A 14567-nucleotide genomic window follows, 5' to 3' on the forward strand; every position below is an offset into this window, starting at 1 on the left:
GATATATATTTAATTCAGGTTTTTACAGATGTATTTCAGCACTTCAGTGTAAGACAGGGAAAAAATATAATTTACCTACTGAGATACCTTTGTGAAATTGAATTTGGGTTACGCTCACAACATGACTGTGATCATTTTCTTGACTAGAACTGGAGGCAGTTGCAGCGATCAATACAGCCATTCGTCTTGGCAATGCAGTGGATACGGTGGAGGAGCTGACGAACCCTGAGGCACAACTGCCGATCGTCTACCAAACTGCTGCCAACCTCTATCAGGCCGAGCTTTTTAGTTTGCAGCTACAAGGGGGGCGGGTGAGACATCCTGTTAGCAATTTTCACACTTTTACATGTGTATCCACAGATAAAAAATGTGCTTATAGGCAAAGGGGACATCAGTGCTAGATATATACTGTAGTTAAATGTCACTTCATGCTCATGATTCAGACCTTTATGTTTATCAGGCCGGCCTGAGCCATGAGGAGCTGAGCGTTGCTGTGGAGATGCTGTCAGCTGTAGCAGTGCTGAACGAGGTGCTAGACACCAAAGACCCACAGGCTGTGATCGAGCAGCTAACAGACTCTCCTCTGGGCTTTACCAACATGGACCAAGACAACCTCAACAGGTAAGATGGCTGTGAGGCAGATTGTTGTGGACTGCTGATGATTACATTACAAGGTTGCATTTGCAGTGCATAGAAACAAAAGCTAAAAACACTAGTTGTCTAGCAAAATGTGTTTCATTGGGTAGCTGGTCAGTGAAGTTCAAGCTCCTCTTTTGAGCAGCCTCCCAACTCTACTTGATCTGTTCAGTAGTAAACCGTAGTCTCTAATCGCCCTGCTGTCATGTCTGTCAATGCTGGTCGTAAAACCTGTTCTGTCACATGATCACTGATTTGCTTTTTTGTTGCCATAACTATGACTAACCTCATAATAACTACATGGTGGTACAGTATGATTTTTAGGAGAGATAAATTAATTAGATTGTATGCCGCTGCACTCCTCCTTAGGTTTCTCTTTACTGTAACTTTAACACTAAAGTGGGCTGCTGAGTGATGGTTCATTTGATGTCATGAAACCGTGTTGAATCTCTCTGTGGCGCTCTCCCTCAGGTATGCTGACACTCTTATTAAACAGAGAGCTGAGACTCTCGCCATCGGCCAAGAGTTCCTTACCTGGAATGATGTTCAAAAGTGCATCGACACAGTCAACGTTCAAGTCCACGAGGAGCACGAACGTAAGAAAGTCTCGTCAATTTCTGATACTGTTTCATGTAAATGCGTGTAAATCTTGGCACAGTCTGTTAATTAAGTGGATTTCCACGCCAGCAGTTTGAAATCTCCAGTAAGGTTTTATTTTAGTTGTGGCCTTACAATGACAATTTGTAAAAACACATACAACAATATATGAAACATGTTGACTACATGTATTAAATGGTTCTTGTCTTCCACCTCCAGGCATTATAGCTATAGCTGAGATCAATGAGGCCCTTAACTCAGGTGATCATCAGCAGACACTTGCAGCCCTGCTCCTCCCTACAGCCAAGTTGACGGGGGTGAACTCAGCTACAGCCAAACACTACCATGATGTCCTACAATATACCAAGCAACTCCTCTGCCAGGTATTGTGACTCTAGATTGAGTTAATTTATTTAGGATTTATGTAGAAAAATGTGCCTGCATCTCTCACATCCTCAAAGTGCAAAATATAAATATAAAAAGTTTCAAAAGTATAGCTGAGTAAATCAACCACATATCATAACTCTATCTCATGCTCGTTATTAGTTCAGTCAAGACCACTTTAGTCAAAAAGAACATTTTTATTGCCGTTTGCAGTAGTTATTTTTGGAAGTATGGCTCTGTTCTGCTCCCTGCCCTTCCATGTGCTTACATGGAAAGCCCAAGGCAGGGAGAGCAGCTGTAAAGACCCCCATTGGATCTCTGTGCCTTTCAGTGTTCTTACATGGAAAGCCAAAGGTAGGGAGAGTAGCAGAAAAGACCCCCATGGGACCACCCTGCCCTTCCATGTGCTTACATTGATAGCCTAAGGCAGGGAGAGCAGCAGCAAAGACTCCAGGTACAGAGCAGAGCAGGACAACAGAATGACATTGTTTAAGTCAAATGCAGCATATAAGGAGGAGCTGGGGTAGAGGTGGGTTGCAAACAGCTTGCAGAGGAGGAAAGAAGGGTAGGTAGACTGAAGCAGCTTTAACTAAGGTGCCCTGTATGAAATTTGCCAATTGAATGCATAGAAGGGAATCAGCTGAGCCATCAGCTGATGTAGCTGGCTTGTGAGCTAAGCTTGACTATGTGGCTTGCCTGAACTAATGCTATGCTCAATTTTTATTGGAGATGCATAAATGTTATACATTTTTATTGTGAATCTTAATCACTTAATGTTGATGTAGACGTTATAATGTACATATTATTCATGTGTGGAAAAACTGGAAGGACAAGTGTAAATGTTAAGCAAACTATTGTCTCATTTTGTATTGTTTCTACCCTCTATCAAGGAAAAATGGAGGATAGGTTATCTGTTGTCACCATACTCTTTGTATCACCGGTTTCTCAATCTGAGATGTTGCTGGGTTGACATGACAGGCTTGTACAGATTACACAGTCTGCATATTCCTTTCGTCATACTTTACAAAGATGTGAAAACAGACTTTGTGACAAAGGTTATTCTGGACCTATCAGAGATTGTGGTATGACTTAACCCTGTTAAATTCACAGATTGAACAGTTCACATCATCGTGTCGGGGCTTGTGCTTCCCTGCTGTGACTCAACAATAGTTCAGCAGTGCAATAGTTTTTCTAAGCACACACATCCAGTCTCACATCATAACAGCCAGCCTCTGAGGCATCCCACGGAGAGAGATGAATTGTAGTTCTGAAGCTGCCGTCTTAGAAATGAGCATACACAGGAAGGGATCCAGACAACTGTGGAAGCAGCAGAGACACACAGCTACTCTGTAATATCCATACAGTCTGTCATCCCCACCGGACAACAGGCGGATGTAGTGGACAATGTGCAGGATGCCACTAGGCAAGAAACACACTGCAAATATGATGAAAACCAGAGTGCTGACCCTGATAAATGGTCTCCAGTCACAACCAGATTGACCTAGGTGGTACACTACTGCTATGTGGGCATAAATGCAAATCAGGAAAGGCACTATGAAGCCCAGACAAACCAGCATCAGCCTGTATGGCAACAGCTGGGAATGGGATTTTTCTTCCAGGGGAAGTACGTCATGGCATGTCGTGACCCCCAGCTGCGTAAGCTGGTAGCTCTGCCTGACCAGGAGCTCAGGCACAATAGCAGCCCCAAACAGGAACCACACAATCATGCAGGTCCACACTGCCAGTGTAGTCTTAGCAAGTCTTCTGTACAAGAACGGTCTGACCACAGCCAGGTAGCGCTTCAGACTGATGCATGCTATAGTCTGAGCCGAACAGTAAACGTTGCCATAAAACAAGGCTGTGATCAGCCGGCAGGAGATTTCCCCAAATATCCAGTTGTTTCCGTTGAAATGGTAGTGAACACGCAGTACCAGGGAAAACAGGAGGACCAGGTCAGACAAGGCCAGGTTCAGATAAAGAATTACTGTGGACAAGGACTTGGCTCTGAGTCTGACTCTGAGGAAGGTCAGAATATAGGCGTTGGAGGGGATACCCACCAGCATGGCCAGTATGTAAGATGAAGGTATGACCCAGGTGCTAAGGACCCCTGTGGTATAGGCCGTCGCAGCATCGTCTGGGTTCACAATTAGCCTTGGGGCTGTGCTGGGATGGAGCGGGGTCGGCCTCTGGTTTGTGTGGTTGAGTTTGTAAATCTTCCCCCTGAAAGTTTTTGGTATCACACCAGGTTGTTTATTGGCGGTGGTCCCAGTTCTATTCCCTGTATATGGGTAGAAAAACAATGTTTATGGCTTTAAAAAAATAATTATATAAGAAAAGTACATTTGAAACTACATTTAAACATCAAACAGAAATTTTACTTCATCCCGTTGGCTTTTGTTGTCTTGTGTTGTGTCCAGTATTCATCATAAGACTTTCTAAGTATACCTCTTGTTCTTTTTCACAATGCAAGCAGACATTTCTATTTATGCACGTTAACTATCCTTTATTGTAGTATTCTTAATTTATATTTTTTATAGCTATACTAATATAGTTAAACCTGTGTTTTGTAACTTTGAGTTGAGACTTTAAATGAGCCCTTTACCAGTTGGGGTCAAAAAAGTCCCAGTGTAAATAGTATCTCATCTGGGACCCTGGCTTAAAGAATAAATGCAGTTATCCTTTTGGTCAAACTGATAGTATTTTAGTCAACTTACCATCATGCTGAATGGTCTGCACTGCCATCAGACAAATGATTAGTCCAGGCACAAGGTCGGCCATATCGCTCTCTGATTGAGGATTTTTAAAGGTTGCTGATTTTCACTCCTCTCAGTTTTGCTTCTTGTCAGCTACTTCAGTAAATGTAGGAGTTCTCCACTGTTGGAATTTGCTGTTAGGCATCTCTGCAGCACAACAGAAAAACTGATAACGATGTGTACTCAAGCTCGGCTTCCCGCTAGTGTATGTGGACTGCCTGTCTGTTTGTATGGTTCAGTGAGCACGTTTCCTGTCTCGGCTTGAAAACTGAATTCCCTTCTGCCTGTGTCAGGAACTGCCCACTGAGTAGCTGGGGTGGGAGGATACTGCTTAATAGTTTAACAAATAACACTAAATACAGTTGCATGTAATTAAATTATGGTTTAGGTTATTTGTGGTTTTTTTGTATTAAGTACTGTTTCTGTTTTTAAGAAGTGATTTGACTTTTATTTGGAAGGGTAACATTTGTCAGCCTGGTTATGGAGTTGAAGAATCGTTGCTGTAATATGCTTTCTGGATATTGTAAGCTTCTGCATCTGCTTTGAGTGAAAAGTTATGCATATTCTTCCAACACTATTACATTCTACAGCAGATAGATCATTAATCTGTTACTGGAACTGTATACTGTGTTCCAAGATGGCAACCATCCACTCCAGCGAAAGCTAATATCCAGCACACATGTTTTTACTTTTCCTGATTTTCTTTTTTTTTTTTCTGTTTCTGTGACTCATGACACATGTTGCCCCACCTGTGTGTATCGTCTTGATATGATGACACACAAAGAACAAATGATCCTTTATGATTGCAGTTTCTCTTCTGTCTCTCTTTATACATGTATGAGTTGGATGAGAAATGATCGGACAGATGGAGAAATAAACAAAGAGGCTTTTTTTAGGCTGTTTGGGGGGTTTTAATGGTGACTTCCTTCCCATCGACCCTGTGGTCAGAGAAACACTCCGGTCCCCACCAGAGTTGTCTAAAATTAGCCAGAGAGCAAATACAAAAGTCAGGCTGAATAAACATTCTGTGTGCTTGTTGTGATGTTATATTGTTAGGTTAACCACCACTCATTACATTTTTTCCTTTTCCTTAGATCTTACCTCTGGACACAGGGGAAATGGTACTGCCTGTTATTTGCTGTTGCTCTAATAGCACCGGCTTGTGTAGTCTTAGTGCTGCTATGAAGTCTTCCTGCTGTAGAGAAAAGCAATGTATATACAATAGTCCACAATCCTAACTTGATGATTTGCATAATCTGACTACAAGAATTACTAACTAATGAAGACATTATAATTTATCATTTGTAATTTCTATATTTATAATTTGAGTTCAAGTTATAATCAAGTTAGTGTTGTGTGCATTAATATTGCATTGGGTGCCTGGGGTACATTGGTTTTACCCTTCTGACAAGAAGAGAGGTGACCTTGTACTTTTTCTCTGACTGCAGAGCTCTGGAGATGAGTCTGCAGTTCTGTGGCTGGACCAAATCCAAGAGGCCATTCACACAGCCAACCAGGATGAAGAGGAGGCTCTCACATGTGTGTACATAGAGTTTGAATTCACTCATCCATATCTTCACCACTTAAACAATAGCTGTGTTATGTCCAGTTTATTCTTCTCATGCAGTGGGCACATTACTAGATTGTCATTGTCCAGAGGATGTACATTATTTTCAGAACACCACACAGCTCTGATAGCAGGCTCCTTTTTAAATGATTATTTGTTTAAATTGTTACAAGGCTACAGTTCCTCCTACTCAATGACGTAGTGGTAATGTATTGCAAGGTTGAGTGCTAATACGAGGTTTCTATTAAAGAGCACAGAGCCACAAAATATGAGTAAGCAATACTTTTGTAGGCATGCAACACACAGTAAATATTATATCTTTTGATACATTATAGATACTCCGGCAATGGTATTGCAGTTTCTGTTGCATTACTGAGCAAGAAACGTATTTTTTTACTAGCATGTATTTTCTGTCTAACCTACTCTGCTATATGGCATTTCAGCCTTTTACTAATTTATGGTTGTGTGACACTGACACACTACTAGTCTAGTCTAGAGTATATTTTCCTCTTCAGTTACATAGATAGATGGTGGTATTGATATGCAGTGTATCACATATCGCAGGCCTGTGTTGTTATACTGTCATTTTAGTGAGCAAACCATTGCAATAGTATATTATTACCCCATGCTCTCTAGTCTAAGTGGCCATTGTGCATTATTTTTTTAATATTACTTCTCATACTTTTGCTATTTCCTACTCTTGCTATTTTTATATTTGAATCAACAACTGCTTCTTTGGCTCAACTCTCATGTCTTTTGCCAGTGGCTGGAGCAGTAGCTGACATTAACAAGATGGTGGCTGAAGGGGACTCCCAGAATACACTGCAGGCTTTGCAAGCTCCGAGTGCAGGACTGAAAGCGGTGCTCTCTGAATGTGCCGACACATACCAGACTGGACTGGAACAGAGACAAACAGAGAGTGCTACTAAAGGTAACTTTACTTGCAGGTATCACCAGAAAGAAAGCTCTATTTGTGAGATAGATGCTTGCACTGTGAGAAATCACCTGATGTTCATATTTGGTATTTAGTATAACATCAACTGTGTCTAAATTAGGCATCTGCTTTGTCACAGGCAGCACTGAGAGTGTGTGGGTGAAACATTGTATAAAGGACAGATATGACTACTACTATAACCTGGAGACTGGACAGGGCACCTGGGAGGAGCCGGAAGGATTTGAACACAATAATGGTCAGCTCAGTAAAGAGGAAATTCAGGTAAACTCCCATCCCCCTCCTTTCATTCATGACTTTCATTCATCTGACAATTGCACTGTTCATTTGATCATATAATAATCACACTATTGTAGGATTGTTTCAACCAGAAACCCTTTTTTAAACCCCTTTTCCCCCCTTTTTCCTTCAGAGTGTTGTCAGTGGTGTGTCTGCAGAATATAACAGGGGACAGTTATGGTTGTCCAATGAGTCCTTGGTGACCAAGCTGCAGGCGAGGGTCAGAGGTTTTCTGGTCAGGAAAAGGCATGCCCAGAGGATGGAGTATCTGCGCCAACAAGAACCACAAGTCGTCAAATTGCAGGTAGTGTGTGGCACCACTATGAACTTTGAATAGTGGTTGATCTTATAAATTAGATCAACTTCAGTAATTCCTGATGCTGCTGTGGGCTATTCCAGCAGTAATGAGAGAGCCATACTGTACATAAAGAATTAGGATTTACTTAAGTTTACATACTTCATCATTTATAAGCAAAGAAAGGAGGATAAACCATATTTTAACAATTTTAATGTTTGCATTGTTCTTAAATTAAAGTCCAGAAACAAAAAAAAGAAATTACATTTATTTAAAGAAGTGACGGCACCTAAAAGACAACATCTGAATGGATTATCTACTATTTAAGTCTAATAATCTGTGCTGTGATATACTGATGTGAAACACACAACTTGGAGCATGTTTTTTTTACATGATGTAGATTTTTGACCATATTTTTTCATTTTTTACAGGCTTGCTGGAAAGGTTACAAACAGAGGAAAGTGTACAAAGACCGAATGAATTTGCTTCAAAAAAATGTTGCTTCTGTCGTCAAGGTGATCAATTGTTTGCTTTTAATAAGAAACATATAAAAATGTACAGTTATTTGGTGAATAGACAAATGTAAAAACTATGCACCCCATTCTTGGAAATCATCAGCAACAAACTAAAATAATCACGATAGCTGTTTTAACCTATATTAAAACAGTTTGCATGTACACAAAATTAAAAAATACCTTCTACTGTATATCAGTAATCTAACAAAACATTGGTGTTTTTTAGATCCAGTCGCTGGTGAAAATGTGGAAAGCCAAACGTAAATACAATCAGAGGTTGCAGTACTTCAAAAATCATGTGAGTAACACTCAAATCAATCAGCATCACTTATTGGTGTCCTTTTGGTTTTGTGTTGTTGTTCCATGTTGTGTAGGAGTCTTGTTTAAGATTGTTATTTGTGTGTATAGGAGAAAGAAATTGTGAAGATCCAGGCTTTTCTAAAGGCCAACAAAGCCAGAGATGACTATAGAACCCTCAGTGAGTCAACACAGACATTTTACATTCCTGCAGTTACTTATGCTTTTTTATGTATGTTGATATTGAGGTATTTGGTAAAAATATTGTGGTATTTGACTTCTTGGAATTGCTGAGCCCACAATGTAAAGGTAACACTTGGTGTAGAAATGGTATAAGTATCATTAGATCAGTGTCTGGTAACTTCACTTTGTACTTTTTATGAATAAGATAAGATATACACACTGACTAGTCTTTTTGTGTACCAATCTTAGCTGGGGCCAAGGACCCGCCCCTGTCTGTAGTGCGCAAGTTTGTCCACTTGCTGGAGCAGAGCCCCCTGGATCTGCAGGAAGAGCAGGAAGTGACACGGCTTAGGGAAGAGGTGGTCACCAAAATTCGCTCCAATCAGCAGATGGAGAAAGATTTGAACCTGATGGACATAAAGATTGGACTGCTGGTGAAGAACAGGATCACTCTGCAGGTTGGCGAGCCTTGCCATTATATTGGTTTTACATAATCTGTTGCTTAGTTTCATGTGCATTACCAGTCAATAAATCCGAACACTGAACACTGATAGTATCCCTGTAAATATTTCTTATCTACTTCACTTGGCTTCTTAACTCACTATTTGGTGTTTTGTTTCTTTGAAAAGGATGTTGTGTCGCATAGTAAGAAAATGAAGAACAAGAAAAATAAGACGAGTAAAGATGACATGACTGCAGGAGACAAACTGGGTATCAAGGGCTTAAGTAAAGGCAAAAGAAGGAAACTGGAGGCCTACCAACATCTCTTTTACCTGCTGCAGGTAAAACAAAAATGTGTCTAACTCTTCCTTATCTACCCCAATACTATTGTTTTGGGCTCAACATGATTTAACTTACTTACTTCTCTCTTTCCTCCCAATCAGACCAATCCATCCTACTTGGCCAAGCTGATCTTCCAGATGCCCCAAAACAAGTCCACTAAATTTATGGACACTGTGATCTTCACCTTGTATAACTACGCCTCTAACCAGAGAGAAGAATACCTGCTGCTCAAACTCTTCAAGACTGCTCTGGAGGAGGAAATCAAGTGAGGACTGCAGCTCTGATCAATACTTTGCAATAATCTCAAGTCCATTGCATCCAGTTTACACTTAGTAACTATTGTACTGATATAATGGTTATAATGAACATAAGTAAGAAAATGCCTATAAAATTATTGGAAAGAATTTGTCTACAATTACTTAAAACACATGTACACTAAATCCTGTGTCTTGGTTTGGCGGACAGTACTGATCTGCTGTGCCTTGTTCTCTATGTGTATCAGGTCAAAGGTAGACCAGATCCAGGACATTGTGACAGGGAACCCAACCGTTATCAAGATGGTGGTGAGCTTCAACAGAGGCGCACGAGGCCACAACACACTCAGACAGCTGCTGGCTCCTGTGGTCAAAGACATAATCGAAGACAAGAGTCTCGGCATCAACACCAATCCTGTTGATGTTTACAAAGCTTGGGTCAACCAGCTGGAGACGGCAACTGGGGAGGCCAGGTAGGGTTAATGCAGGTGGTGTCAGTGGTGGTTGGTCTTTGGTGTAGTTTAAGTTCAAGTTTGCACCATAATTGTTTGATGTATATGATTTGCTCAGTCATGTTGACTTTTTTCTGCATTATATTTTTAGGTTAATTTGTATTGTATTACAAAAATAATTATGAGGGCGTAAAGGTAGTTTTGTGTGTTTTATTCCATTATCTATAACTTCAGTATACTAGAAACTACTGCAGTTCTTTTCAAAGCATTACTATAAGCTACTTAAGATTGTTTTTATAGGAAACCGCTGTTTTCCAGTCATTTAAAACCTCAGATGTCTGACCTTTAATGAACACAACACACTACACAAACTTTGAAAATGGTCATTTCTTCTATCTACAGTCTCCTGTAATTCTAACATAACTTTTTAAAAACATAAGTGAAATTAACTAGATGTTCACTGCGTTGATCTACCAATTTATACAAGGTTTATTTCATTTTTTACACCACACTGACATTACAGATACCAGGAATGGCATTAAATGTACTGAAGTCTGTAAATGTTATACTTTAAAACATGTTTGCTACAATGTAAAGAGTAAAAACACACAAATACAACCACCACAGTATGAAAGCTTAAAAGCCTTGACATGTACAGTATTAATGTTTGTCTGTTGTTGTTCTGCCTCAGCAAGCTGCCTTATGAAGTGACTCCCGAGCAGGCCATGTCACATGAGGAAGTACGCATCAGGCTTGAGGCATCCAGTCTGGCTCTTCGGGCTGCAACAGATAAAGTCCTGAACTCTATTGTGTCCTCGCTGGATAATATCCCGTAAGTTTTGGGACCTGGTCAGTGTCAGTGTCTGTCCATCCTCTGTGTCCTCTGTGACAGATATGCTTGTCAGAGCTTGAGCAGATTGGATTTTGTTGACTCTGTTGTTTTGTCTCTTTTTTTGCCAAATCAAATATACATAAGAATACATTTAAAGTTACCAAAAACAAGTTATCCAGAAGATATTCAAAAGTTAATGAAATTCAGTCTCTCTCTGTTGTGCAAAAGTTGGGCAAATAACAGGAACACCCGTCTAACACAGCAATAAATACTGCCTTTGTAAGGAATCTATTGTCAGATGTGTATTGCTTTTGTATTCAGCTCTGCATAAATCTTAGGCCATAATTTGAAGCGGTTGTTGTGCTAAATTGCATTATATTAAGGTGTCCCTGTTATTATATCTACCCCTGTTTATTCTTGCAGTATTCAAGATGCTCTCAATATGCAGTTACTTTACATCCTATTATTATTATTATTATTATTATTATTATTATTATTATAGGGAAGAATTAGTAGAGGGATACAACCAATAAAGTTGTCTCTCTGTACTGAAATATTGTTCTTTTACATGTACAGTAATATTTTTTTATCCTTCTCACTAAAATATCTAAATGCTTAAGTGCCATTTTATTTCACTAAATGTTTTTTTTTTTTCCCATTTTCTCTTCCTATTGAATATATTTCTTTCTATTTTTTATATGATTACTTAAACATTATAGTGAGAGCAACATGACTAAAATAGGGCTAAACAGGATATGATCATATGCGCGGGTATGTTATTGGCTCATCCTAGTTGTTAAGGGTTAAGCTGCATGTTAGAGCATAGTCATTACTAGATAATCATTGATTTGGAGCAAGTAGTCATCTGGTCAGTTGCTAAAGCACAAACACAGACCTCTGCTTTGTGCTACATTAGTCACACCCATATAACCCAGTTTTGTGATTGGGACATAAGCACTCATCTTTTCATTATTTCACTGATTTCAGAAATCTCAATAACAACACAATCATTTCTAAAAGTGCTCAAGACTGTTTACACCACTAGATGGTGCTGATGCTTTTTTTTTAGGTTTTTAGCAGAAAATTGCTCTTACAAAATGTGGAAATTCAAATAAAGAGAAATTGATAGTCATTAGTATTCTCATTCAGTAATGCAAGTATTGATGAATTAATATCTAAAAAGACAACATTCTGCCTCAAATAAATCCAAATAAGCCTGAATGAGTCATCATTTTGGACTTCATTTTCCCTCTCATGAGCTTGCTTTATCATTTGTTACATGACATCTGAATGCATGTTGTTTTGTGTTTGATTTCCCATCGATGCTTTTTCTTTTGCATGTAGTTATGGCATGAGATACATTGCGAAAGTTCTGAAGAACAGCCTCCATGAAAAGTTTCCAGATGCCTCAGAGGATGAGCTGATGAAGGTAGACGCCCTCAAGTATATACATAGAGAGACATATTTGTATTTTTCCATTTATAGTACAGTATGTTCAGGTTCTGCTCATACAGTCCTCTCTGCATGATTACTATCATCATCTAACTACCATGAGCTTACTGAGATCACTGACTATGGGATTTAATTCCACAAAAGGTTTTAATGTTTTCTCTTATTTTTATTGCAGATTGTAGGAAACCTGCTTTACTACCGCTACATGAATCCAGCCATCGTGGCCCCTGATGGCTTTGACATCATCGACGTGTCAGCAGGAGGGCAGCTTCACGTAGACCAGCGTCGCAACCTGGGATCTGTGGCAAAGATGCTCCAGCACGCTGCTGCAAATAAGCTGTTTGAGGGCGAGAATGCACATATGACGCCAATGAACAACTACATATCACAGACATATGAGAAATTTAGGTGAGAAAGGGAGCATTAATATTGATAGAAAATGATGCTGTGTTTCTGGTACGAATTTTTTTGCAGAGATTTTATGTCAACATGTTTTTTAAGTTCAGGGCAATACTCAAGCTTGAGCACAGGCAAGTCCTCCAAAACACTTTAATTATGTACACCATGTCTTTGGTTCATGTTCAAAAACAACATGATGTAAAGATAAAAACATGAGGTAAAGCAATTCTTACACTTTGCTGTTATGTTCTTTGTTTTGAGGAACAAATGAAGCTCCAGTAAGCCAATGTATTGCTAATGACTTTCTGATAAGAAAGTCAAAAAGTTCAGAAAAATAAAGTCAACCTTCATTTCCCTTGTAAGTTCAGGAACACTTTAAGCTGACATGGTAGAAGTAGGTGTAGTCCTGGCAAAGACAGAACCTGTTATGTGCTGTGTCAGCAATTGGCTTTCACAAAAATCATCTGGACTCTAGACAGACCAGTACAAACTCACAAATATGAAGCTCTGGGTGTGTATGTGTGATGTTATCTTCCCCACATTGCCAAATTGGTTGACTCATCATTACTGGAAACCCAAGTACACTTTATTCCATTTTCTGGAACAAGTTAGTATGGATTGTTTCCCTAGCTGAAAAGGTCACAGGTACATCAAAGACAGTGTTACTGATGACTACTGGTATTCTTTTCTTTCAGGGTATTTTTCCAGTCAGCATGTGATGTCCCTGAGCTTGAGGAGAAGTTTAATATTGATGAGTACTCAGACATGGTGACCCTGAGCAAGCCTATCATCTACATCTCAATAGAGGAGATCATCAATACACACTCGGTAAACCCAAGCAAAATAAATCTCATAACATGTTTTTTGTGGGCCAGATTGAATTCAATTGATCTTCCTACAAATGCAAATTAAGTTGTCATTAAAATAACACAGTCTCACAAAAGCCGTGCATGTTTTTGATTATGATTAATCATAACTGAATCCTTCTGTCAGTGGATGGCATGTTTGTACTGATACTGCAGTTGCAGTGTAATTGTCAAACTGGGCTGCTCTGATTCTGGTTTCATATAGTCTTTATCTTGAGGCTCCCCTCTAAAGTTTTAGTCAAATGTTTAGTGCTGGAATCCTAAACTCACTGTTATAATGATTCTTCTTCTTTTACAAGTACTATTAGTTCTAATTTTACTGATGATAATATAACTACTACTAGAAGAACGAATATTACTAGCACTGCTACTGTTAGTACTAGCTTTACTACTGAGAATTCACCCCTTTCCCCCAGCATGCCAAATTTTAAGAAATTCAGATTATGGATCAAATATTTGAGTGTTTGAATATCAATTAAATATTCAAAGTGCTCTTGATGTCTTAGTATTTTTCTTACTTTTAAACAAAACATCTCAAGCAAATCGAAAAAGTCAATATACAACTAGATTTGACATATGTGCTGCTATATTAGCACACAGTTCCTATATTGTTTAAATCCCACCAATTGCTCTCTTCCATTTCTCGTCCTTATCGCTGTTTCTCGGACAGCCACTTATTGTCTTTCCGTCATCATCCTTTCCTTTCTTTATATTTCCAGACCATTTCCTTGGAAAGGGACTAGTGGTGAGGACATCAGTATGTTAAAGCCATCCTTTGTCCTTTTGTCATCAGTTTCACTCTACACTTATACACACAGGGACTAAAAATGGAGATGATGCGTGTGTGTTAGCTTGGGCAGATGTTCTTTTAACCTTCATTTTGCTCACAGATAATTTTATCATTTCCTATCTATTTGATGTGTGAAGAAAAACATTTGCATTTTTTTAAAGGGGGACAGGATCCATTATATCGATTTATTTCTCTACTGTAGTCTAACATGTATGGTCTTTATTAACAAAATGGAAAAAAAGTAGTGGGAGGAATCCTCTTTAACTGCACTTTTGTTCATC

At 39.2% G+C, this 14567-nt stretch overlaps 2 protein-coding genes across 3 annotated transcripts in view; one reads left to right on the forward strand and one right to left on the reverse strand.

Annotated features, from left to right (window-relative positions):
* The window catches only part of iqgap2 (IQ motif containing GTPase activating protein 2), a 37637-nt gene that overhangs the window by 16942 nt on the left and 6128 nt on the right, over positions 1-14567 (forward strand). The window contains exons 12-31 of one of the 2 annotated variants that reach the window (XM_042420707.1): positions 148-311; positions 461-621; positions 1108-1232; positions 1453-1616; positions 5465-5491; positions 5819-5909; positions 6701-6868; positions 7011-7153; positions 7302-7472; positions 7895-7978; positions 8205-8276; positions 8387-8456; positions 8708-8916; positions 9088-9240; positions 9343-9506; positions 9744-9968; positions 10639-10779; positions 12124-12208; positions 12407-12639; positions 13326-13458. In XM_042420707.1, the coding sequence (XP_042276641.1) occupies positions 148-311; positions 461-621; positions 1108-1232; positions 1453-1616; positions 5465-5491; positions 5819-5909; positions 6701-6868; positions 7011-7153; positions 7302-7472; positions 7895-7978; positions 8205-8276; positions 8387-8456; positions 8708-8916; positions 9088-9240; positions 9343-9506; positions 9744-9968; positions 10639-10779; positions 12124-12208; positions 12407-12639; positions 13326-13458 (2783 nt within the window). The remainder of the gene's footprint in view (positions 1-147; positions 312-460; positions 622-1107; positions 1233-1452; positions 1617-5464; positions 5492-5818; positions 5910-6700; positions 6869-7010; positions 7154-7301; positions 7473-7894; positions 7979-8204; positions 8277-8386; positions 8457-8707; positions 8917-9087; positions 9241-9342; positions 9507-9743; positions 9969-10638; positions 10780-12123; positions 12209-12406; positions 12640-13325; positions 13459-14567) is intronic. The other variant, XM_042420708.1, reaches the window with a different exon arrangement.
* Positions 2079-5452, reverse strand: f2rl2 (coagulation factor II (thrombin) receptor-like 2). The gene is made up of 2 exons (XM_042420712.1): positions 4332-5452; positions 2079-3895 (listed from the first exon to the last, which is right to left on the reverse strand). Exons 1-2 carry the CDS (start codon positions 4393-4395, stop codon positions 2829-2831), a joined length of 1131 nt encoding a protein of 376 aa, XP_042276646.1. The 5' UTR covers positions 4396-5452; the 3' UTR covers positions 2079-2828.

Source organism: Thunnus maccoyii, chromosome 9 (genome assembly GCF_910596095.1).
Source record: "Thunnus maccoyii chromosome 9, fThuMac1.1, whole genome shotgun sequence".
Classification (NCBI taxonomy): domain Eukaryota; kingdom Metazoa; phylum Chordata; class Actinopteri; order Scombriformes; family Scombridae; genus Thunnus; species Thunnus maccoyii.

What these genes read in the sequence shown, in the direction of transcription:
- f2rl2 (XM_042420712.1), bottom strand. Translation starts at nt 4,395, where the DNA reads ATGGCCGACCTTGTGCCTGGACTAATCATTTGTCTGATGGCAGTGCAG. An exon ending in GCAGACCATTCAGCATGATG is followed by an intron (nt 3,896 to 4,331) that starts GTAAGTTGACTA and finishes ACCCATATACAG; the next exon opens with GGAATAGAACTGGGACCACC.